Source organism: Rhea americana, unplaced genomic scaffold (genome assembly GCF_003343005.1).
Source record: "Rhea americana isolate MKP2758 unplaced genomic scaffold, rheAme1 scaffold_354, whole genome shotgun sequence".
Classification (NCBI taxonomy): domain Eukaryota; kingdom Metazoa; phylum Chordata; class Aves; order Rheiformes; family Rheidae; genus Rhea; species Rhea americana.
In genome coordinates this window covers 222,738-246,035 of record NW_028186484.1, presented here as the reverse complement: position 1 = coordinate 246,035, position 23,298 = coordinate 222,738, and the positions used below count along the sequence as shown (strand labels likewise).

Here is a 23,298-nt window from a genome sequence, read left to right as displayed (position 1 = left end):
TACTTGTGTATTTATTTTTACTGTAATCTACTGTACTAGAAAAGTGAGCAGACTGCAAAGTCAGGCTTGCAAAGGCTAGGTCAGTGCTGTCACACTCCCTAACAGTGCTGTCATAGGTCTCCCTAAACCATCCTGTCCTGGGGAGGCCAGACTGTGCATGATAGAGGTCCAGAGCAGCTGTGGTGGCAACCTGCACCTTCCTCCATGGGCTAGAGGCTGTTTGTGGAAGTTGGGCACTGCTTCTGTGGGAAAACAGCACTTAGAGCTTCAGATTTTGGTCCTGCTGTAGCCAGTCTGTAGCTGCATATTGCATTTGTGAGGTTGGAGGGATGTCAGTTTAGGAAATCACAGAATCACAGAATGGCTGAGGTTGGAGGGGACCTCTGAAGATCATCTAGTCCAACCCCTCTGCTCAAGCAGAGTYGCCTAGGGCGCATTGCCCAGGACCATGTCCAGACAGCTTTTGAATATCTCCAAGGATGGAAATCACACATTTCTTTCAGAGGGCAATCCCTGGCCTTCCATATAGTTGATGGGCACTGAATCTCTCCCAGCCTGTGGTACCTTCACAGGGCTTTTTCTGTAAGTTGGGCCCCTGGTTTGTCTCTGTGCTTACCCTAGCACTGGAACTGCTCCTGCCAGCTGAGGAGCCATCCTGGCTGCACCTCAGGGTGCGGTGGCTCATCACCCATACCAGGCAGCCAAATGTGTGGAAGTGATCTGTGATTGATGTTTGAGCTGTCTGTTTCCTAGAAAGTCGGGGCCAGCCGTGGACTGGCATTACACCCAGGTCATGACCTCGCCTGACAGCCAGCGTTAGCAGTAAAACCTGACAGTGGGTAATGAGCCGCTGTGTGAGGTCCCATCCTGATACCCTAACAGTCAGCAGTTGGTTCCAGCTGTGGATCAGGAGCTGAGCATTGCCCCACATTATGGTCATGACTGATGACTGAATACTGCGTGTGTCTGTAAGTTTGTCTGATTCTTCCTTGAATCTTCTGCTGCCTTTGAGCAGTTGCTAGCAGATAGTTTTTCCATTGCAGAATAATCAAGGCATTGTGCTTTGACATAGCCAGCACTGCAAAAGTGTAGAAGCCACTGCAGTGAGCAGGGCTGCCCCACTCTGCAGGCAAGCTGGCAGCCTGCACGGTGCTCACCCTGCTGTAGGGGAGCCGTCTGGGGCCGGAGCCCTCGCAGAATGGCCTGGAGGACGGCTGCGCTCTCCAGAGGACAGCAACATTCTCCGGGAGCTYGGACGTGGCTGTGCCATGGGGTGAGCGCTGCAGCAGGAGCTGCCGGCTCCCCTGATGGGAGTGCATCTCAGCTGCTGCACCAGGCCGGCCAGGTGCAGTGTCACGAGCTCAGCTCCTGCTCGGCCAGCRCGCAGGGCAGAGTGCGCCAGCCCACGGCACTCGCCCCAGCACCAGTGCAGAGCAGGGGTGCAGAGGAGCCGCAGCTGGGAGCCAGCCTCGCCTGAGGGCTGCGTGTGCGGGGCACGCATGTCTCAGGTTAGCATCCTGGGAAAGTTGGTGAGGTCTGGGGATAAATTGCCATCAGTTTATCTCATTTAGGAGGTAATCAGAGCCAGGGACGTGCGGAGCAATTGAATCTTAGTTGTTCTGAAGTATCATAAATCAAACGAGCTGTTGCTTTTTTACATGGTCGCATGTTAAAGAGAGCGCAGTGTCAGGTTGCTAGGGAGCATCAGCAAACTATGGCAAGCGTGGTATTGGGCTGCTAGGGAAAGTCAGCAAACCAACACGCGCGCGGCTCGGGCTGTCAGGGAGCACCTGCAAGCCGGCAGCGGTGATGGCAGGCTGTCGGGACATCACAGCTGTGGGGAGGAACGCTTCACCAGAGATGGGGCGGCAGCAGTGGCCTGATGGGGAGCATCAGCAAAGTCCGCTCATGATCGCAGCCCAGCAGGAGTGCTCTGGCCAGAGGTGCCCCGTCCCACCTCAGGCAAGTCTGGAGCCTCCAGCTGGAATGGGTCCTCCTCTGTCCCCTGGCCCTTTGGCCTCCGTTTCGGGGCAGACAGGAGAGCCCCGGGGCCGCCAGGCATGCACGACAACAGGAAGCACCTTCGCGACGCTCCCTGCACCAGCATCCCCATGGCTGCCAGAGCTCCAGGGATAATGAACTTCTCATGTGCTTAAAGAGTGATGCAGGGTGCATGGCGAGAAGCTGACAGCCCCTTAATGTGCTTCTCAGTGGCGGCCAAACGACGCGGTTTTGTCTTTGTTTTTTAGTTTTAAAACCCACGGGAAATTGATGGCCAGTAAAGAGTTGTGTTGGGGCGATGTGCGTGATTAATACCAACTGTCAGGGGCTGTCGGGAGGCCGATCTCGGCAGGCAGGAGCGCGGGGCTGAGCTGCGCTTACCAGATTGCTGGGGATTCCAGCTGTTGTCGCTCAGCTCCTGCCTGCCTCACGCAACGCGCGTCACCCCTGTGCTCCCTTCCGCCCAGCCTCTTAATTCAGTGCTAACAAATCTCTCTCACTCATTAGACCCCACAAGCTCCCCGCTCCCTCCAGGCAGGAGGAAAGCAGCCTGTGCCTGGCCATCGCCACCCCAAGACTGGGGCTCCCTCTGATCCTCCCGTCTGCCAGCTGTGCACCCCTTCTCTCAGTGCTCCCTGGGGGAGTCCATCTGCAGCTTCGTGTTGCCCTCGGAGAGACCCCGCACGCTTACCCTTGCACCTCTGCTGCCTCTTACCGTGAGCCCCTGCATGCGCACAGCAAGTGCATGCTGTCAGCGCGCTCCCTCCTGATGCCCTGTCATGAACCCCCAGAGCGTGCACACAGAATCACAGAACGGTTGAGACTGAAAGGGACCTCTGAAGATCACGTAGTCCAAACCCCCTGCTCAGGCAGGGTCACCTAGAACACATTGCACAAGATCATGTCCAGGCAGATTTTGAGTATATCCAGAGAAGGAGACTCCACAGCCTCTCTGGGCAACCTGTTCCAGTGCTCCGTCACTCTCACAGGGAAGAAATTCTTTCTTATATTTAGGTGGAACTTTCTGTGTTTCAGTTTGTGCCCATTGCTTCTTGTCCTGTCATTTAGCACCACTGAAAAGAGTTCGGCCCCATCTCCTTGACACCCTGTAGATATTGATAAGAACCTTCGTCAGTCTTCTCTCCTCCAGGCTAAACAGGCCCAGCTCTCACAGCTGTTCCTCATAGGGCAGATGCTCCAGTCCTCTGATCGTCTTTGTAGCCCCACACTGGACTCTCTGCAGTAGCTCCATGTCTCTGTTTTACTGGGGAGCCCAGAACTGGACACAGTACTCGAGATGAAGCCTCCCCAGGGCTGAGTAGAAGGGCAGGATCACCTCCCTTGACCTGCTGGCAACACTCTGCCTAATGCAGCCCAGGATATTGTTGGCCTTCTTGGCCAGAAGGCCACATTGCTGGCTCATAGTGAACTTGTTGTCCACCGGAACTCCTAGGTCCTGGCACACCCACCTCATAGCCCCCCAGTGCCTCCCAGTGCCCCGCACTGCATGCACACACTGAGCCTTGTATGGCCTCACCCCCACAGTGTGCACACACAACATTCCTCCCAGTCCCTTGCAGGAGCCCACTGTACGTCACAGCATGGCCCCCTGTGTCCTTCATCCCTTCCTGTATGAGCAGGCTCTGCTGCCTTTGCTCTCAGTCTAATCCACGCGGGTCCATGCATGCACGTTTGGTGCCCCGTTGTTCGGTTTAGTTTGCACATCTCCACCAGTGTCACTGCACAGAGCCCTCCCAGTCTCTTCCCTCCCAGCTCGACATGCCCCGGGGCTTGGTAGGCAGGATGTGGGTGATGGGAATGTGTTGGCTCAGCTTGGGGTACTCCAGGGTCTTGGTATGCTGGAACAGAGGGCGGTGTGGGGTCTCCATAGCAATGTTCTTGCTGCAGCTCTCCTCACGGCTTGTCGCGGTGGAGGGGGCCTGTCCCCATTGCACTAATGCAGGTTAGGAATATTGGGTTTAATGATCTGCAAAATGAGGAGGCAGCAAGCTGACATTTACGAATGGTGCTGCATCCTTCTCTTCCCAGACGCCTGCTAATTTGTTGATATCCCAAACACCTCATAATGATGTGGTACAGTGGCAGCTTGCAAACAAGCATCCTGAGGCCAGGGGGCTGCTGGCTGCCCTACGCCTGGACTCTTCACAGACTCAGCAGCAAGAGAGCAAAGCTGTCCTGGGAGTGTAGGGTCCCTGTAGGATCTGCTGTCCCTCCCCACCTACCCCCCCCATGCATTGCAGGGTCCCCCTGCCTCCTCCCCTGTGCTCATCCCACTTTCCTGGCAGATGAGAGCAGGAGAAAGGACTGGGAAGGAGAGGAGCAGCATGAAGGGAAGAATTGGATGGGACTTGGGACCCAGAGCAGAGGTGAAGGAGATTCCTGCTCCAAGAGCAGGCGTGACTCAGTGTGAGATCCTGCTCCTCCTTCCCTGGAGCTGCTCTTGACAGGAGGGATGGGGATGCGTCCCGCACTGCGTGCATCCTGCATGCAGGGCAGGGGCTGCATCCTACTTCCTCAGGAGGGGCTGGTTAGGGAGTTCTGCCCCGTCTCCTGTACTGGCCTGTGAAACCATCCATGCCTGGGGGGAGCTCCAGCACGTCTTGCCCATGCGATCCAGCTATTGGGGTAGAGAGCGGTGCCTCGTGTCTCGTGAGCTGGAGTGAGGGAACTCCACCCAGTGTCCTGCCTGTCAGGGAGAGGAGCGCAGCCCCATGCTCTGGGTGCTTGGAAAAGCACCATCCCATCTTGCTGGGTGAGGACCATCACACTAGGTCTCCCACACTGACTGAAGGAAGCACTGTTATGTCTTCCACGTCCTCCCTAGAGGAGCTGCCTGGCATCCCCAGTGTTGCAGGAGCAGGGAAGCAGTGCTCCAACAACTGCTGCTTGTGCTGTGAGGGGGCTGCCCCACCCATTCGTATGGAGCTGGGATCCCACCATGGGTATTAGTGAGGGGGCTGACAGCCCCTCCAGATGCAGCTCCTGAGGGAGGCGCGCTGACTTGGGAGAAGCAGAGTGTCCATGAGGAAGGAGCTGGGGAAGTGCCATTTCCTTGTCTCCACATAAAGGTCCCTGCAGTGGGATTTCCAGACTGGGCTGTTGTGCACTGATATTGTTTGCAATCTGAGGCCCTTCACAGAGCAAGTCGGATCCCTGCACTCAGCTGTCTGCTGAGACTAAGCCATTTTTAGCCACCCAGAAGTACCACTTCTGCTCAGAGCTGTACTTCCTCCCACTGAGAGCAGAGAGGAGGGCCTTGGCAAGCACTGGCAGGGCAATTGCTCCTGGGAGGCCGCTGCTTCCGTTCCTCCCTCTACTGCGCCTCCTTTCCCAACACCCTGCTGCTCCCGCAGGTGACAGAGCCAGGTCTCACTGCTATGTCACCAGTGGACAGCCGAGCTCTGTCTCAGCCTGACTTCTTGGTGGAGCTTTTCTCTTACCCCCTTTCTTTCATTTTGTGCTGGTTTCTGGCTGTGGATGTGAATGTCTCTGTTCCCTCAGCTCTTCCCCAGCTCTCTGGTGCTCGTTGCTAGCTCCGAGGAGATGCACCCTGCCGAGGACTACCAGTTTCTCCAACCTGTAGCAGTGGCAGGCTGGTGAAGGATGAGTCTGTGGGGGCTGGTCACCTAGGTGCAGTCACTGCAGGAGTCCTCAAGCCCACTCAGCTTGGTGACGTAATCATGTCTGGGAGCKGCATGCCCCCAGCCCATCCTGGCTGCTGTGCAGTGCCCTCGCTAATTTTGCCCTCATTTGGAGTACTCATTGCTGGGCAGCGTTGGAGCTGGGTCATGGGGTTAACGCCCATTAGTAGAGCTAGCTCGCACTGCACTCTGCTCAGCAACTCTTCATGGAGCTCAGTCTTTAAAACATCATCAAAAAATCATCAAGAGAGAGAGAGAGAGGGGGAGAAGCTTGTTCATTTCCACTGCCCACTAATTCTAATAGAGATGGCATAATGGACTCCCACCAGCACGTTTGCAGGCAGCCACAGGGCCAAGGAGACAGGCCCTGAGTTCTGGCCCCAGGGTGGCCCTGCCGCTAGCCTGATGCAGCAGGAAAGGGCTCCCCCCGACTCCCATAGGAATGACTTCCTCCCAGATCTTAGTCCTATCAAATCTGCGTTCTTCTGTCCACCCCCAACTGCTCAGGAGAAGTCTGTGCCCTGCACATGGCTCGGTGCAGCGGCTTTCTGTCCACTCTGAAGGCACAGAGATAGTCCAGCTCCTTCTGCCTATGTCATATGCTTTGTGCTACTCTTTCATCTGGCCAGAAATGCCCCTGCCATGTCAGCCTGTGCCTCTCCCTAGCCATCTGAGAAAGCCCCCCCAGTTTTCCTAAAGCCATGGCTTGAGACTGATTAAACTTGCACAGGCCTCCAGAGAGCTCAGGAACTTGCCCCAGGCCATCTGGGAAGCCGGGTGTGCGCACCACTTGAAGCTGCTCTGAGCCCTTGATTTCTTTTCCAGCTATGCCAAATCCTTTGTGTGAATCTCAAGCTGTGATCGTGCAGCTCTCCACTCTCCTGCCATAGCCATGCTCCTCTGAAGCCTCCAAAGAGGTCTGGCCCTGCAGTGCTGTCCTGAGTTGCCACAGGGAGAGAAAGGTAGAGATTTTGCTCGCAAAAGAATTCTCACTGTGGAAGAAAAGCTGTCGTCTTTTGTTAGATCTTCCCAGGCTCTACTGAGAGCAACAGGCCCTTTGTTCCGAGTGAAACTGGAATTTGAGAGGCACAAAGGAGGATACGGAATGGGAGTCCTGCAGCTTGCAAAGCCGGAGCTGGGGCTTTGGGTCTGACTGGGACCATGGCTAGAGATGAGGGTGGGAGCCCCAGGGCTCTTGGGTGTCCCTGAGCTAGGGCAGCACTCCTGCTGTGTGGGGACAGCCCGTCAGCCTGGGGGTGGAGCCCCAGAAAGCTTGTTGCATCCCTGTGCTCAGGAGGGCAACCCAGCAGGGATCCCCTGTGCTGCAAGCATCCTGAGCAGAGGATTAGGAAGCACACAGTGCCCCCAGTCCTGGGGCAGGCAGCACCACAGGGCCGGCACTTGCAGCCCTGTCTCCTTAGGGAGCGTGCAGGCATGGAGAGGCTTGGCCTGGGGTTTCTGCCTACATGTTTGGGCCTAGACCAGAGTGAGGAGGTGTACTGAGCAAGTGAGGGAGATGAACGGGGTTGGTGGGGAGGTGTGAGCCTGTGGCTGCCATCCTTGCTGTGTCTCAAGGGACTGTGCCAACCTGCTGCTGCTGTTTCAGTGACAGTAGAACCAGTCTGGCAGTGGGAAGCACCTGAAGAGCATCAGCCAGCACATTGCCCCCAGGCCCCCACAACTGGCCTGGGGAGTGGGCTGTGCAGCACGCTCTGSAGGTAGCAGCCTCAGGTGGCTCAAACCAGGAACAGGAGAGCGTTAAGGAGAATAGGGCCCTTTCTCTGACATTGGGGTGCCCCAGGAGTGGGTTTGTTGATCACTGCTGCAAGTGTGGCCCAATCCAAGTTCTTGGCACAGTAAATGCTCCCTCAAGTCCCTGAGCACTCACTGGTCCCCAGGAATAAATGCCACTCTTTCCTTCATGGCTATTAATGCTTAGCCTCAGGCAACATATGATTGCAGTAATCGATCCTGCAGCTGTCAGTGGCCTGGAGCCTCTCGTGGCTTCCTACGTGGATGCAGAGGTAGAAGGAGCTGTCACTAAAAACAGCTGGAGTGTTCAAGCCCTTGGACTGCAGCTCCCAATCACAAGCTTGGATGCTGGAAGAGGTGGTGGCAACTGAACCAAACTGTTGTGGTCAGCTGCTTGCTTATGAGTGGCCTGGAGCTGAGTAGGAGCTGGCATGATCCAGCTGAGTACAGTGGTCGTAAGTTCATGTTGCCTGACTGCTGCCGTCAGTGGTTGGGTGCGCCTTACCCATTTCCAGTGTATGGCAGTACTCAGGAAGAGGATGGTGCTCTGTGGCCAGGTAGACAGAGGCTATTAGTCAGACTATTGTCCAGTTATGCCTTCGTCTCATATTYGGAAGTTATATCAGCTCTGTATTTTCCAGTTCTTTTTTTCCTTTGGGTTGGCGTTTGGTGTTCTTGGAGCCTCCACAGCAAGCATGTCTTTAGGGGAGGAGCTGTTAGCTGCAGGGAGCTCCCAAGAGGAGGGATTGCTTGTCCTCTGTCTGGGAGCTGGAAGAAGGGGCAAAGTGTTGGGCAAGCTTGAGTCCCAGTTAGCCAAGTGCATCACAGAGAGGGCAAGAGTCCCACAGCATGACTGCCAACACACTGGAGTCTTGTCCTATCCCAGAACCTCCAGTTCCTAGCAGGAGGAAGGGGGTTKCAGATGTCTTTCCCTGGGAGAACAGTCCTAAGCTGAATCTAGGAAGAAATGAATGAAACAGCTTCCTCTTCCTACCCAGGAAAGACAAGCCAGTTGACACTTGCACATGGAGAGTCCTTCATTCTGAAGTCATCCTTAGGAGTTCTTCTGAGCATCTGCTGAGCTGGTACCCCTGGTCCTGCACTCCTGCAGCAGGTCATTTCATCAGCACTGATGACGTCCAAGCCCCTGTGGCTCCTGCTGGGGTCTATACAGGACACACCATGGAGTGCTCTCAGCAGTGGCACAGGACAGGCATCTTTCCAACCAGATGTCACTGGAATTTTAAACTCTGAAAAAATGCAAGATCCTAAGTGGGCTGTGTATGAAGCACGGCACTCTGCACCATGGCACAATAACAGGAGCAGCACTTTATCCTCAGGTTTTTCTGAAGTATTTAATGTTGTATGTAATGGAGACGTTGAGTTGGGTGCTGTGCCCAGTACTTACTAGTGCCAGTGGTGGTACCTTCAAATGAAGTGAGACCCTGGAAAGAGCACTTGCAAGAGAGAGGAAGGGCTACACTCTCCTGCCACTTTCTGAGGTTACACCATTGTCTGAGAAGAGTATTTGTGGATAGAGTCTTGCTCTGGTCTTTGCCAGGCTGCCGGAAGCAGCTGAACTTAGCTGAGCCCTCAGTGAGGCAGAATCTGGACCAGACTGGCAGCCTCCACTCTCTTTGGTTAGCTCTGCTTGAGGTGCAACAGGCTTCTCCATCACTGTCCTCTTGCTGTGTCTCTCCTCAGTAAAGGACCTCTGTGGCCTGCAGTTCACCAGGGTGGCAAGTCAGGGTGGAGGAAGGGGCCACCCTTTGCCCCAGCAGACAAGGGCCCCACCAGGCTGGAGGCCACAACAGCCCTGGCCCACTGCAGACCAGTCTGGGTCCCTCAGCCTCTGTGCTGTCTCTGGAGCTGTGCAGTTGACTCCCTGCTTTTAATAGAGAGCTGGGAAGGCACATTATGGAGATGAGGGTGTTATTTGCATAACGCTAATTAGGTAATTACAAATCATTTTGCTATGAGCTGAAGCGTGTGCTGTGACATAACGTTTATTAGTCATTCCATTCAGGCCCCGCTTAGTTAAGTCATTTACTGCACTAACTACTGAAGTTGGCAATAAAAGGTAAATGCTGGTGCCTGAGTGCGAAGATGAGACAGGGCACCCCATGCAAATCTGAGAACTGTGTTCCCCACATCTGTGCAGCCCATGGCATGGGYGAGCATGAACAGGGCCCTGTCCTGGTAGTCAGGGCTGGGGAGGAATTGCAGCAGTCAGAGCACTAGTCAGTGATGGAGACCACATTTTATGTCTTGCTCTTTCACAGGCTCTTGTGGGGACTCCAGTRCTAGTGCTAGGCAGAGTTGTGGCTTAGGAGCTGGTTGTCTGGCCCAGCCTTGCGAGATGTTTTGCCCTACTTGCACCTGCATTGTATGTCACTGTGTCCCATGTCAGCAGCTCCTTGCTGGCTGGCTTCCAGGGACGCCATGGCCACCATGTCAAGGGAGCTGGGCAATACCTGCCCATCAGGGCACAGAGATGAGGTGCATCAGCCTCACCTCTTTGTGGCTCCTGCCTTAGTTTCTGCGGCTTAGTGTCTCTGTATGGCAAAGCAGTGGTCATGCCCTGTTGCATGGGGTCTACAGAGTGCCCAGACACTGAGGATTTCCTGAGCAGGGACTTATCCTGCTGGGCCTCTCAGCTGGCAGAGTCTCCTTTCTCAACGCACAGAAGGACTATGAAGGACTGCTTTTGAGCCCACCTCAGAGACATTTCTTGCACCTCCTTCTAGCTCCTTCCAGTGCGGTTTGCAGGGCTTTACCCTTGTTAACCACTCATCACCAGGCACTGACTGCTGTGGGTCCATGGGGCTCTGGTGATGGGGTTGTTAGGGGGCACAAGCTTTGCTGAGGGATTGGCTGCACTGCCCCAAAGGTCAGCAGTTTTCTCCAGAAGTGAGGACAGGGCAAAGCATGGCTAGCAGGGCAGAGGCAGCTTCTAGGAATCCTGAACCACAGCAGTCCCAGATTTCCCTGCGAGAAATGAGGCTGTGCACAGAAGAGCTAGCCCATGCTCGGTGGAGTCTAGGAGCAAGAAGTTGCACGCTGTGCAAGCAGCAGGAGACGTTGGCTGGCACAGAGCTCTGCTTCCATGTTGCAGGCACTACAACCGTCTGCACTGTCCAAGCTCTTAGGGGCACATTGCCGACTGATCTTCTCATGTGCTGTCACAGCCAGAGCTCATAGGGATCTAAGGGCTTCCATATCAGTGTGCATGCATCCCATGAGACTGTAGGCCCCCCTCCTTCCCTGTACTATGCTGTAGCACACCTTTCTTTTCCAGAACCAGATGAGCCATTTGAGTTCATTATCGTATCCCTGACGGGCCAGACGTGGCTCTTTGAGGCCTCAACATCAGAGGAGCGAGAGCTTTGGGTCCAGGCCATTGAGAGCCAGATCCTGGCCAGCCTGCAGGGCTGTGAGAGCAGCAAAAATAAGGTAAGAAGCCTTGACTGAGTTCTACTTTCACCCTTCTTCTCCAGCATCTGCTTTGCTGTATCCTCTGTCCCACACTTCCCTCTCTGTTTGGGCTGGATCCTGTCCTGAATCCTCTGCTCCCACTGAAGATTGGATTCTCTCTCTGGGAATGCACTGTTCCCTCTCTGGTCTTGCTGTCACCGCTGAATTCTCTGCCTCTCTCCAAGCTGGCTTCAGCCCTGCTGAACCATCTGCTCCCAGTGAGGGCTGGATCCTGCACTGTCTGGTCCCCTCCTTGTACAGTTCTGCATTTCACTCCCTGTCTTCTGGCCCTGCATCCCCTGCTCCTGTCCTGAGCCAGCTCATACCTGTCTATATCTCTGTTCTCCCCAGATCCTGTTCTTGGAGTTCCTCTGCACTGGATGTTCCTCCTCCAGCAGTGTCCACCTGGAGCACGGTGCTGGCAGCTCCCCTAGGCTGCTCTGCAAATGGTGATGGGAGGACACAGGACAGGGTGGCAACCAGCCTTGAGTAAACAGGATTCCTGTGCTTCTTATTTCAGGCTCGTCTGGGCAGCCAGAGCGATGCACAGGCCATGCAGGCCGTCCGCACTGCACGTGGGAACAGCTTCTGTGTGGACTGCGATGCACCAAGTAAGAAGTACTGCTCGCTCAGGAAGGGAAGGGAAGGGAGAGTCCACCTCAGAAACCCTCCTTTCTCACCCCAAATGGATCTACCCTGTAGGGCCCTCTTGTCCTCTCCCATTCTTTCGGGATTGGGAAGTGCCCTTGTGGGACTGACCCACCTGCCATGCTGCTCCGTGGCCCCTTGCTGGCTAGCCCCGAGATCTTGCCTCCCTGTACTTTTGGAGCACTGGGTTTGGAAGGAAGTTGGTGGGCAGATCCTTGCAAATCTGGGTCTGCGGGGTCATGGGAGGGAACTGGTTGGTGAGTCTGTCCTGGCATTAACCCCACCCCCCTGATCTTGGCACCCTCAGATCCGGACTGGGCAAGCCTGAACCTGGGCTCCCTCATGTGCATTGAGTGTTCTGGGATCCATCGTAACCTGGGCACCCACCTGTCCCGTGTGCGCTCCTTGGACCTGGATGACTGGCCCAGTGAGCTTCTCATGGTCATGACGGCCATTGGCAATGCCCTTGCCAATGCTGTTTGGGAAGGAGCAGTGGAAGGCTACCCCAAACCCACCCCTGAGAGCAGCCGGTAAGGGATGAGAGTGGTTACAGAGGCACTTCTCAGACTACCACACCAGGAGGTTTGAGGGGATCTTAGGCAATTGGAAGGAGCCAGGCAAGCAGGGAGGTGGGTGGGAAACCTCCAGGTCCTCCGGTGTCCAGAGGTTTTGCCTGCTGCCAGGGCATAAGAGGTCCTCTCCTGCTGTCGTGGTGGGGACTTTGGGGCCAGCCGTGGCCATACAGAGGCTGCTGGAGCCATGGCTGGCTGCGAAGCAGAAGGGGTTAACAGAGATGGCTTGGCAGCATCTGTGGGTCTCAAGGGTGCATCCCTTTCAGGCCCTTGTCTGTCCCTATCGGAGCCACTCTCCTGTCACTCATCCCAACAAGAGCCCATTCTGCAGCTTATCAACGGATAAGAGCGGGTCAGGGGGCGGTGGGACTGAGCATGCTCGGCACGGGGCATTGATGGCCACTCGCCAGATGCAGATGGATAGAATGGCAGCAGATAGCGGCGGCACGGCACACATCGATCCACCCGGCCCCACAGCCCCAGGCGGGACGGACGCTGCCGTTGCCTTTTGTTTGCGCCAGGCGAGACGGCAGCAGCGATAATGTGCCTCCCGTGGCACTGGGCTGTCGTGTGCAGCAGCTAACCTTTTTTTGCCACTGGCCAAGGCCCACACACAAGCGCAGGACAGAGATAGTCCCCTGGCCACCAAGTAATGGACAGGCAGGAGCATGTGGGGGGAACCAGCGTGAGGGTGCGTGTCCGTTTGCCTGTGGCACATGTGGGGTGTGGGACATGGCTGCTGCACCTGCAGGGTCGTGGGTGCGCAGTGTGTGGGGAGGTTCAAGCATGTGCAGCGGGACAAGCGCATGGGGCATGTTTTGGGAGCCGTGTGCCATGCAGCGCTCCATGCCAGCCGCACGCCGTGGGGCACAGCTGAGGCGGCAGCTGCAGCAGGGGCTTGGCAGCGGCACTGCGTCACCGGGGTAAGTCGTGCATGTGAGGTGTTCGCACATATGCCCTGTCCGTGGGGCTGGGCTGGTGCACCCTGCAACAGCGGCTGTGTCCCACCCGGCAGGGAGGAGAAGGAGCGCTGGATCCGGGCCAAGTATGAGCAGAAGCTCTTCCTGGCTCCCCTGCCTCAGTCGGACATCCCCCTGGGGCAGCAGCTGCTGCGGGCGGTGGTGGAGGATGACCTGCGCCTTGTGGTGACRCTCCTGGCCCACGGCACCAAGGAGGAGGTGAACGAGACCTATGGGGATGGGGACGGACGCACAGCGCTGCATCTCTCCTGCGCCATGGCCAACGTGGTCTTTACACAACTGCTCATCTGGGTAAGGCAGGGCCCCGCCGCCCCRTGGCTCTCCCGGCCCTGCACCTGATGCTCCCCCCATGCAGCGCCCTCCCACTCCCGCGCTGCCCCTCGTCCTCCTCCTGTGGGCCCCTGCATGTGCCCCCTGGTACTGCCCATCCTGCCACATGCTCTTGTCCCTGCCACCCCTCCTGCCGCACCAGCCCCCTGCCTGCGCAGTGCCACGTTGCTGCTGACCGGCTCTTTCCCTCCCACGCAGTACGGGGTGGACGTGAAGAGCCGGGACGCCCGGGGGCTCACCCCGCTGGCCTACGCCCGGAGGGCCGGCAGCCAGGAGTGCATCGACATCCTGCTGCAACATGGCTGCCCCGGTGACAGCGCCGGCACCACGCTGACGCCCAGCCTGCCCCGCCGCAATGCCAACGCCAACAACAACGCCTGCGCCGCCGAGCTGGGCCCCAGCCCCAGCGCCATCTAGCTCCCGGCCTGCTGGGAGCCGGGGCCGCCGGCGTGGCGTCACCGACCGCCCGGGGCCGGGGCAGCACCAGCTCTGCGCCTGGTGCCGGGGGTGCTGCCGTGTCCTGCGGGCGCGCAGGGACCCGTGYGCCCTCAGCATGGGGGTGGTGGTGCCCATGCCCCCGCTCGCAGGTGATGCAGGGTGGGGGGCTCCGCCGGGTGCCGCGGGCAGGGGCTGCTCGCTCCCCGCCGTGCCGCGGCCGCCCGGGCCCTTGCTGCCAACTCTGCCCCACTCTGGGGTCCTGAGCCCCTCGTGGCGCTGCGAGGATGGCGCTCCCGGCTCCACGCGGCGCGGACGGGGCCAGGGACGGGGACGGCTCCACGAGCCCTGTCGCCAGCGCCACTCCGCCGCCTTCCGCCCCGGTGATCCCCTGGCCGGGTCTGTGTGTCCACCGGGGTGCAAGCCCCGAAGCTGTACGTCGGGTCTCCGTCAGAGCACCGCACCAGCCCCGCTGCTGCCCGGCGGGGCTGGTCTCCRGCCGAGCGGGCTAGGAGCAGCGAGGTCTTCCTGGTGTCCGGGCCCACCGGCAGCCGAGCACTGGAGCCCGAGGCTTGGGACGCTGCTGCAGAGGGTCCCCGTCACTTGTGTATAAAATGTACATTGGAAATATTTATATGGACACTCTGTATATACTGTTACTCGCCATGAGTTGCCCTGTGTGTGTGACCCGCAGCCAAGGAGATAAAGGCCAATAAAGCAACCCACCTCCCGCCAGCCCAGCCGTCTGTGCGCTGCCTCCCTGCTGGAGCCCAGGGTCGGGCAGCTTTGCGTCCCGCGCGGGGCCAGGGCGCCTTCACCTCCCTCCCACAGCCAGGAGCGAGCGGGAGCCCGGGGTGGGTGTGACGGAGCAGCAGGATGCAGGAAGCGTGAGCGTGTGCCTGGCACCCTGCACTCAGCCAGGCAGAGACAGGGCAGCAGCGCTGCRGGCCAGGCGATCCCGCGGGGAGCCGAGGGGCAAAGGTGTGCCGGGAAGCGAGGGCCTGGACGGATCCTCATGGTGGAAAGGCTGTGGCAACGCCTGTGGGTGGTGTGGGGCTGGGAGGTGGCACCTGGGCCGCCAAGCACCACGGGGCACCATGACTCCGGCCGTGCCCAGCACTGTGCTGCTCCAAGCTGTGGCACCCCTGCACGTCGCGTGTGCTGCAGCGATGCCCTCCCTGCTGCTGGCCCCACAGGTGGGGGTATGGCCAGGACCCTGCATCCACGCACTGGCCCCATCCTGCACATGGGGGTCTGGTCAGGGCCTCACAATGCCACAGCATGCACAAACCCCATCCCACACATGGGGTTCACCTGGGACCCCACAGTGCTGCCCCGTGCACTAGCCCCATCCCACGCATGGGGGTTCAGCTGGGACCCCACGGTGCTTCCCCATGAGCTGACCCCATCCCACACATGGGGGTTCACCTGGGACCCAGCAGTGCTGCCCCATGAGCTGGCCCTGTCGCGCTGTTGGACCTGCAGCTTCTGCTGCCATGGGAGCCCCTGTGCCAAGGTCTGCCCCATGCTACCCAGAGCTCTCCTGCACTCATGGAACGGCACGGCTCCCTCAGCAGGCACATGCAATGCACATGCACTGCACATGCAATGCACACGCACCACACACACACACACACACCGCACCGCACGCACACACCCAGCCCGGTGCAAGGTTTGGTTCATTTCCTGGCGACTGCATTAGCAGCAATGGAAGCCGAGGGACGGCAGCTCCTCTGGGGCCCATTAATCATCCCCCTCAGACAAGCTGCCTTGATTACAAGTGGCAAGAAATTCATTAGGGCTGCGGCTCTGACAACTTTTATCTGCGCGGCTGGATCTGACTCATTAGGCAGCCAAATTAAAGCCATGATGGGCCCTGATGAAATTCACTGCTTGTTTATCTTGTGCGATCTGATACATCTGCCCATACATCATCTCCTGCGTGGGATCCCGCCCGGCCCAGCCCCAGCACCTCCCTTCCCATCCCAGCCCCGCACAGCACAGGGCCCCTCTGCACCACATGCCTGGACTTGCCCCGTGGGGCTGCACAACCCTGACCAGGGCCAGCCCTGCCACAGGCTGCGACACTCACAGAGACCCGGAGATGGGGATGGGGACGGGCACCGGCCCCTCTCCCAAGCAGGGGATGCACGGCAACATCTAGGCACTGGCCTTGCTCCACTCTGTCAGGGCCAGCTGCGACCCCACGCTGGGACGGCATCTCCCAGTGAGTGAGCACACCGCTGTCCAGGGGGCCATCCCATCCCGCAGACCACTCCGGCAGCAGGCCAGGCGCCCCAGCATCCACATGCACGTCACAGCCCTACTTGTGTCCTGGCTCTGCATGTGTGTTGCAGCCCTGTACGCGTGCCGCAGCCCTGAGTGCACATCGAGGCCCAGCATGCACGTAGCAACCTCATGTGTATGCACAAGCTCAGCCCCTTGGACCTTCTCCCAGCCCAGCTGAGCCTCCTCAGGGTACATACCAGCGGCCTTGTGGCACAGAGCAGCACAGCAAGGCCTCAGGCAGCTGTCCTGCTGCCCTGCTCGCCCCCACCATGCACAGGACCGGCAGCCTGCAGGCAGCTTCGAGGCTGGTCCGGGGCTGTGGACAAGTCCCCCCACTCCCCGCTGCATTACTGCATGGGAAGTTCCCAGCTGGGCAAATCGTGCCCATGGGTGGTTTGGGGACGAACATGCAGCCCTGCTGGGCTGCTCACAGGAAGTCCTGGACTGGGCAGAAATGGGCTGCCATCACTGTCCGCAGCACGATGAGATAGGTGCACACCCCGTGGGTGCTGATGCCTGGGAACCGCAGGCAAGGCAGAGGAAAGGCGCAGAGGCCCCATGGAGGCTGCACAGCGCCTGAGAGCAGTGCTGGGTCACAGTGCCATCGAGCCAGGCAGTAAGAGCCCCTCTAGCCCAGGGGCACGTGAGGCCACTGCCTTGGGCGAGGCCACCTTGCTGTGCTGTTCCTGTACCACCAACATGGCTGTGCTGTCCCCGTGCCTTTGCCATAGCAGGCCCTCCCCATGCCATCATCAGCATCATGCTGTCACTCTGCCACCACCATGGCTGTGCCATTCCTGTACCACCTCTGCAGCCAGGCCATCACCGCACACCAGCACTGCAGGGCTTAGGGACTCCAGCCACTTGGCAAGGTAACCCTGTGATGCTGCAGTGCTGCCATGCAGCACAAGACAGGGGATGTCAGGGGATGGAACTGTGCCAGGTTCTTGGTCACACTGTTGCTGATGGTGCCATGAGCCCCACACACCTAGTGCACCTTGGGGCAGCCCCACAGCTCAGGGGCAAGCAGATTCCTGCAAAGCTGATGCTTCTTTTGCCCCATGGCAGCAAATGGGCTAGGGGAGAGTGGAAGTACAAATGGGGAGAGGGGAGATGGCAGACCATCATGGGTGACACTGCTGTGGATGTTTGCTATAGACCACCTGGTCAGGAAGAGGAAGGAGATGAGGTGTTCTACAGATAGGTGAAAGAAGTCTCATGATCACATGCCCTGGTTCTCATGGGGGATCTTAACCACCCCAATATCTGAGTTCTGTGTTGGAGGAACAACACAGAAAGGGACAAGCAATCCAGGAGGCTCCTGGAGAGATTTGATGACAAATTGCTAAACAGGTGATGGAGAATTCAACTAAGAAAGGTGCTCTTCCGGACCTTGTACTAACAAGAAACAAGGAGAGGCTGGCTGGAGATGTAAATGTGGGGGGCAGCCTTGGCTGCAGTGACCATAAGATGAGGGAGTTCAGGATTCTCTGAGGAGGGAACAGGGCAAAAAGTAGGATAACAACCCTGGACTTCAGGAGAGTGGACTTTGGGCTCTTCAGGGACCTACTTGGAAGAATCCCATGGGATAAGGCCCTGGGTAGGGGATGTCCAGGAGAGTTGATTAATATTCAAGCATCACTTCCTCTAAGTTCAAGAGCAATGCATCTGTATGAGTAAGAAGTGCAGCAAAAGGGGCAGGAGACCTGCATGGATGAGCAAGGAGCTCCTAGCAAAACTCAAACAGAAGAAGGAAGTACACAGAATGTGGAAGCAGGGGCAGACCACTTGGGAGGAATATAGGAATGCTGTCAGAGCATAGTATGCAGAGATGCGATGAGGAAGGCTAAGGCCAGCTTGGAATTAAATCTGTCAAAGGATGTCAAGCACAACAAGAAAGGCTTCTTCAAATGCATCAGTAGTAAAAGGCAGACTAGGGAAAATGTGGGCCCACTGCTGAATGGGGTGGGGGCCCTGGTGACGAAGGATAAAGAGAAGGCAGAATTACCAAATGCCTTCTTTGCTTCAGTCTTCACTGCTAAGGGCAGCCCTCAAGAATCCTAGAGCCTGGAGAAGGGAAGACTTTCCCTTGGTTGAGGAGGATTGAGTTAGAGATCTTTTAGGCAAACTTGACACCCACAGATCCATGGGCCCGGATGGGATGCACCCACAGGTAACTGAGGGAGCTGGCAGATGTTGTTGCCAGGCCCCTCTCCATCATCTTGGAAAGGTCCTGGAGAASWGGAGAGGTGCCTGAGGACTGGAAGAAAGCCAATGTCACTCCAGGCTTCAAGAAGGGCAAGAAGGAGGACTCAGGCAGCTATAAGCTGCTCAGCCTCACCTCCATCCCTGGAAAGGTGATGGAACAGCTCATTTTGGATGTCATCTCCAAGTATATGGAGGAGAAGAAGGTGTTCAGGAGTAGGCAGCATGGATTCACCAAGGGGAAATCCTGCTTAACCAACCTTGATATCCTTCTMTGATGGAATGACTGGCTGTGTAGATGAGGGGAGAGCAGTGGATGTTGTTTACCTTGGCTTCAGCAAGGCTTTTGACACTGTCAAACTTCTCATGGGCAAGCTTAGGAAGCTTGGGTTAGATGAGTGGACAGAGAGGTGGATTGAGAACTGGCTGAATGGCCAAGCTCAGATGGTTCTGCTCAGTGGTGCAAAGTCTAGTTGGAAGCCTGTAGCTGCAGTGTTCCCCAGGGATCAATACTGAGTCCTGTACTGTTCAGCTTGTTTATCAATGACCTTTATGAAGGAACAGAGTGCCTCCTCAACAAGTTTGCTGATGATACAAAACCAAGAGAAGTGGTTAATACACCAGAAGGCTGTGCTGCCATTCAGAGAGACCTGGACAGGCTGGAGAATTGGGTGAAGAGGAACCTCGTGAGATTCAACAAGGTCAAGTGCAGGGTCCTGCACTAAGGAAGAATAATACCATGCACTAGTACAAACTGTGCTGTGGGCAGCAATGGTGAGTGTGTGCGTGCAGGGCAATGGCCGGCAGTGGTGGGTGTGTGGGTACGCTCTTCAGTTCCCTGGGATATTCCTGCTTCTTCTGGCAGGTTCACAAACCATTTGACCGTTGACTAACAGCTTCTGAGGCTTCCTAGATGCTCAGCTGGTTGGGAACATCATGATGTTCCTAAGGAGAAGTGTTTGTTTTTTCTTTCCCTCTATCCTGCTCTGCCAGAGCTCAGCCTAGGGACCTGACACCTGTAACATTTTTGTGGCCCCCATCCTGTTATTCCCACAGGTTCACCTTCATTGGCAGCTGCAAGGTTCCAGATGCTTCATGTACCCCTCTGTGGACTCCTGCCCCTGCCCTATTACTCCACTTCCAGGGCACCTTCCACCCACTAGTGCACAGCATGCTCCACACACATGCGCACACACCCACACATGCTCTCTCTCTTGTGCACATACACACACACACACACGCACACACACACGCACACATCCCTCCCACAGCTGGAGTGCTCAGGTCCCTGCAGCCATGCATCCCCATGATCCATCGCAGCTGAGACTTGGGGTCCCTTTGGAGATGTGGGAAGTCTTTGGACAGCTATTAGATGCTAAAATGGCATATAACACACTAAAACTGGACCTTGACATGCTCATCTTTATCTCTTTGATTGAGTTGGGCTTTCCATAACTGCTTCGCTGTCATTCCAGGAAACGCCTCTTTGGCCATGCATCCATCTGTGCTTCCATCAGTCCTTGCTCTCTCCACAAAAGTGGGTGCTGGAGTACCACAATGGTCTAGTGCCACTGCAGGCACCTGCATCTCAGCTCACTCCTGCCTGGTCCAGCCTCCTTGTGGGCCCAGATGCTCAGCAGAAACCTCTGAAGGAGAGATAGGCACACACCAGCAACCTGTGTGAGGCCTGCATTAGGACCTACTGTCCTGGCTAAAAGGCAGCATCAGACACTGCAGTCCTGTGAAGTGCTCTATAATCCCCTGAGAGCCCACAGTGCAGCAGCAGCACARCAGTGTGGATGCAGGTCCGTACCTTGGTCTTGGGTTGCCCAGCGCTGAAGAAGCTCCTGCCAGGAGTTTGCACACTACCACTGAGGCCATCATGGCACACTTGGCTGCTGCAGCCACTTGCAGCTGTGCCCAGTATGCCATGCGCTGCAGCAGAAATGGCTGTGGAGGAGGTGAGGTGGTCAGGGAGCTTGTGACCCTTCCCAGGCATGCAGCCAGCAGGAAGGGAGTTCACTCCCCTTCCTGCACACATGCAGTCAGCACCCGTTTCCCTGCACCATGGTGTAGGTTCATAGAATCAGTAAGGTTGGAAGGGACCTCTGGAGATCATCTACTCCAACCTCCCTGCTCAGCAGGGTCACCTACAGCATGGTAGACAGGGCTGCATCCAGGCAGGCCTTGAAGATCACCAGAGAAGGAGACTCCACCACCTCTCTGGGCAACCTGTTCCAGTGCTCCGTCACTCTCACAGGGAAGAAATTCCCCCTCACGGTCAGGCGGAACTTCCTGTGGTTCAATTTGTGCCCATTGCCTCCTGTCCTGTCACACGGGACAACTGAAAATAGTTTGTCTCTGTCCCCCTGACACCCTCCCTTCAGGTGCACATTGATAAGATCCCTCCCCCTCAGCCTTCTCTTCTCCAGGCTGAAGAGACCCAGCTCTCACAGCCATTCCTCAGAGGGCAGGTACTCCAGTCCTCTGATTATCTTTGTAGCCCTACGCTGGACTCTCTGCAGTAGCTCCATGTCTCCCTTGTACTGGGGAGTCCAGAACTGGACGCAGTATTCGAGATGAGGCCTCCCCAGGGCTGAGGAGAGGAGCAGGATCACCTCCCTCGACCTGCTGGCAACACTCTGCCTAACACACACCAGGAGACCATTGACCTTCTTGGCCACAAGGGCACATTGCTGGCTTATGGTCAATCTGTCATCCACCAGCACTCCCAGGTCCCTCTCTGCAGAGCTGCTAACGAGCAGGTCAGCCTCCAGCTTGTACTGGTGCCTAGGGTTATTTTCCCTAGGTGAAGGACTTGACCTTTTTGAACCTCAGGAGGTTCCTCTCTGCCCAACTCTCCAGCCTCTCCAGGTCTCTCTGAATGGCAGCACAGCCCTCTGGTGTATCAACCACTCCTCCCAGCTTGGTGTCATCAGCAAACTTGCTGAGGAGGCACTCAGTCCCTTCATCCCGGTCATTGATGAAGAAGCTGAACAGGATGGGACCCAGTACTGAGCCCTGGGGGATGCCACTAGCCACAGGCCTCCACCTGGACTCTGCATCACCGATGACAACCCTCTGAGCTCTGCCTTTCTGCCAGTTCGCAATCCACCATCTCTGTCCACTCATCTAACCCACACTTCCTGAGCTTCTCTAGGAGGATGTTATGGGAGACAGTCAAGGTACACAATGTCCACTGCTCTCCCCTCATCTACACAGCCAGTCATTCCATCATAGAACGCTATCAGATTGGTTAAGCATGAGTTCCCCTTGGTGAATCCACACTGCCTACTCCTGATCACCTTCTTCTCCTCCGTATGCCTGGAGATGACATCCAGGATGAGCTGTTCCATCCCCTTTCCAGGGATGGAGGTGAGGCTGACTGGCCTGTAGTTTCCTGGGTCCTCCTTCTTGCCCTTCTTGAAGCCTGGAGTGACATTGGCTTTCTTCCAGTCCTCAGGCACCTCTCCACTTCTCCAGGACCTTTCCTAGATGATGGAGAGSRGCCTGGCAACAACATCTGCCAGCTCCCTCAGTTACCTGTGGGTGCATCCCATCCGGGCCCATGGATATGTGGATGTCTAGCCTGCTCAGAAGGTCTCTAATCCTTTCCTCCTCAACCAAAGGAAAGTCTTCCCTTCTCTGGACTTTCTCCCTCACATCCAGGCTGCAGGATTCCTGGGGGCTGCCCTTAGCAGTGGAGACTGAAGCAAAGAAGGCATTTGGTAATTCTGCCCTCTCTGCATCCCTTGTCACCAGGGCCCCCACCCCATTCAGTAGTGGGCCACATTTTCCTATCCTCCTCTTGCTGCTGATGTATTTGAAGAAGCCCTTCCTGTTGTCCTTGACATCCCTTGCCAGACTCAATTCCAACTGGGCCTTAGCCTTCCTCGCAGCATCTCTATATACTCTGACTGCATTCCTGTAATTCTCCCAAATAGCCTGTCCCCTCTTCCACAGTCTGTGTTTTCTTCCGTCTGAATTTGGCCAGGAGCTCCTTGCTCACTCATGCAGGTCTCCTGCCCCTTTTGCTGCACTTCTAACTCATAGGGATGCACCGCTCTTGAGCTCGGAGGAAGTGATGTTTGAATATTAGCCAGCTCTCCTGGACTCCTCTTCCTTCTAGGGCCTTAACCCTTGAGACTCGACCAATTAAGTCTCTGAAGAGCTCAAAGTCTGCTCTCCTGAAGTCCAGGGTTGCAATCCTGCTTGTTGCCTTAGTTCTTTCCTGCAGGATCCTGAACTCCACCATCTCGTGGTCATTGCAGCCAGGGCTGCCCTCAACCTCCACATCTCTAAGCAGTCCCTCTCTGTTGGTAAGGACTAGGTCCAGCAGGACACCCTTCCTCGTAGGCTCCTCCACCATTTGTGACAAGAAGTTATCATCGATGCATTGCAGGAGCCTCCTGGACTGTTTGTGCCTTGCTGTGTAGTCCCTCCAGCAGATGTCAGGGTGGTTGAAGTCCCCCATGAGAACCAGGGCCTGTGATCCTGAAGCTACCTCCAGCTGTCTATAGAAGGCCTCATCAACTTTCTCTTCCTGGTCAGGTGGCCTGTAGTAGACACCTACAACAGCGCCCCCCATACTAGCCTGCCCTTTGATCTTCACCCATAAGCTCTCAACTGCCTCCTMCTCCTCCCCGCCTAGGCAGAGCTCAGTTCATTCCAGTTGCTCTCTCACATTAAGAGCAACTCCACCACCTCGCCTTCCTGACCTGTCTCTCCTTAAAAGCAAATATCCATCCATGACAACATTCCAGTCATGTGAGCTATCCCACCATGTCTCTGTGACTGCAACGAGATCATGGCCCTGCAATCGCACACAGATCTCTCGCTCCTCCTGTTTGTTCCCCATGCTGCGTGCATTGGTGTACAGGCATTTCGGAGAGGTGGTCATGCCTGCAGATTTCCCAGGAAGGGCGTACGAGGATTGCCCATAGTCATGTC

General features: G+C 56.7%; 1 protein-coding gene across 1 annotated transcript in view; it reads left to right on the top strand.

Annotated features, from left to right (window-relative positions):
• The window catches only part of AGAP3 (ArfGAP with GTPase domain, ankyrin repeat and PH domain 3), a gene marked incomplete at its 5' end in the record, with an annotated part of 120,432 nt that extends 105,843 nt beyond the window's left edge, over positions 1-14,589 (top strand). The window contains 5 exons of the mRNA XM_085312027.1: positions 10,714-10,868; positions 11,410-11,500; positions 11,845-12,067; positions 13,125-13,380; positions 13,618-14,589. Of these exons, the coding sequence (XP_085168153.1) occupies positions 10,714-10,868; positions 11,410-11,500; positions 11,845-12,067; positions 13,125-13,380; positions 13,618-13,836 (944 nt within the window). The remainder of the gene's footprint in view (positions 1-10,713; positions 10,869-11,409; positions 11,501-11,844; positions 12,068-13,124; positions 13,381-13,617) is intronic.
• Positions 14,590-23,298: the final 8,709 nt, after the last annotated feature.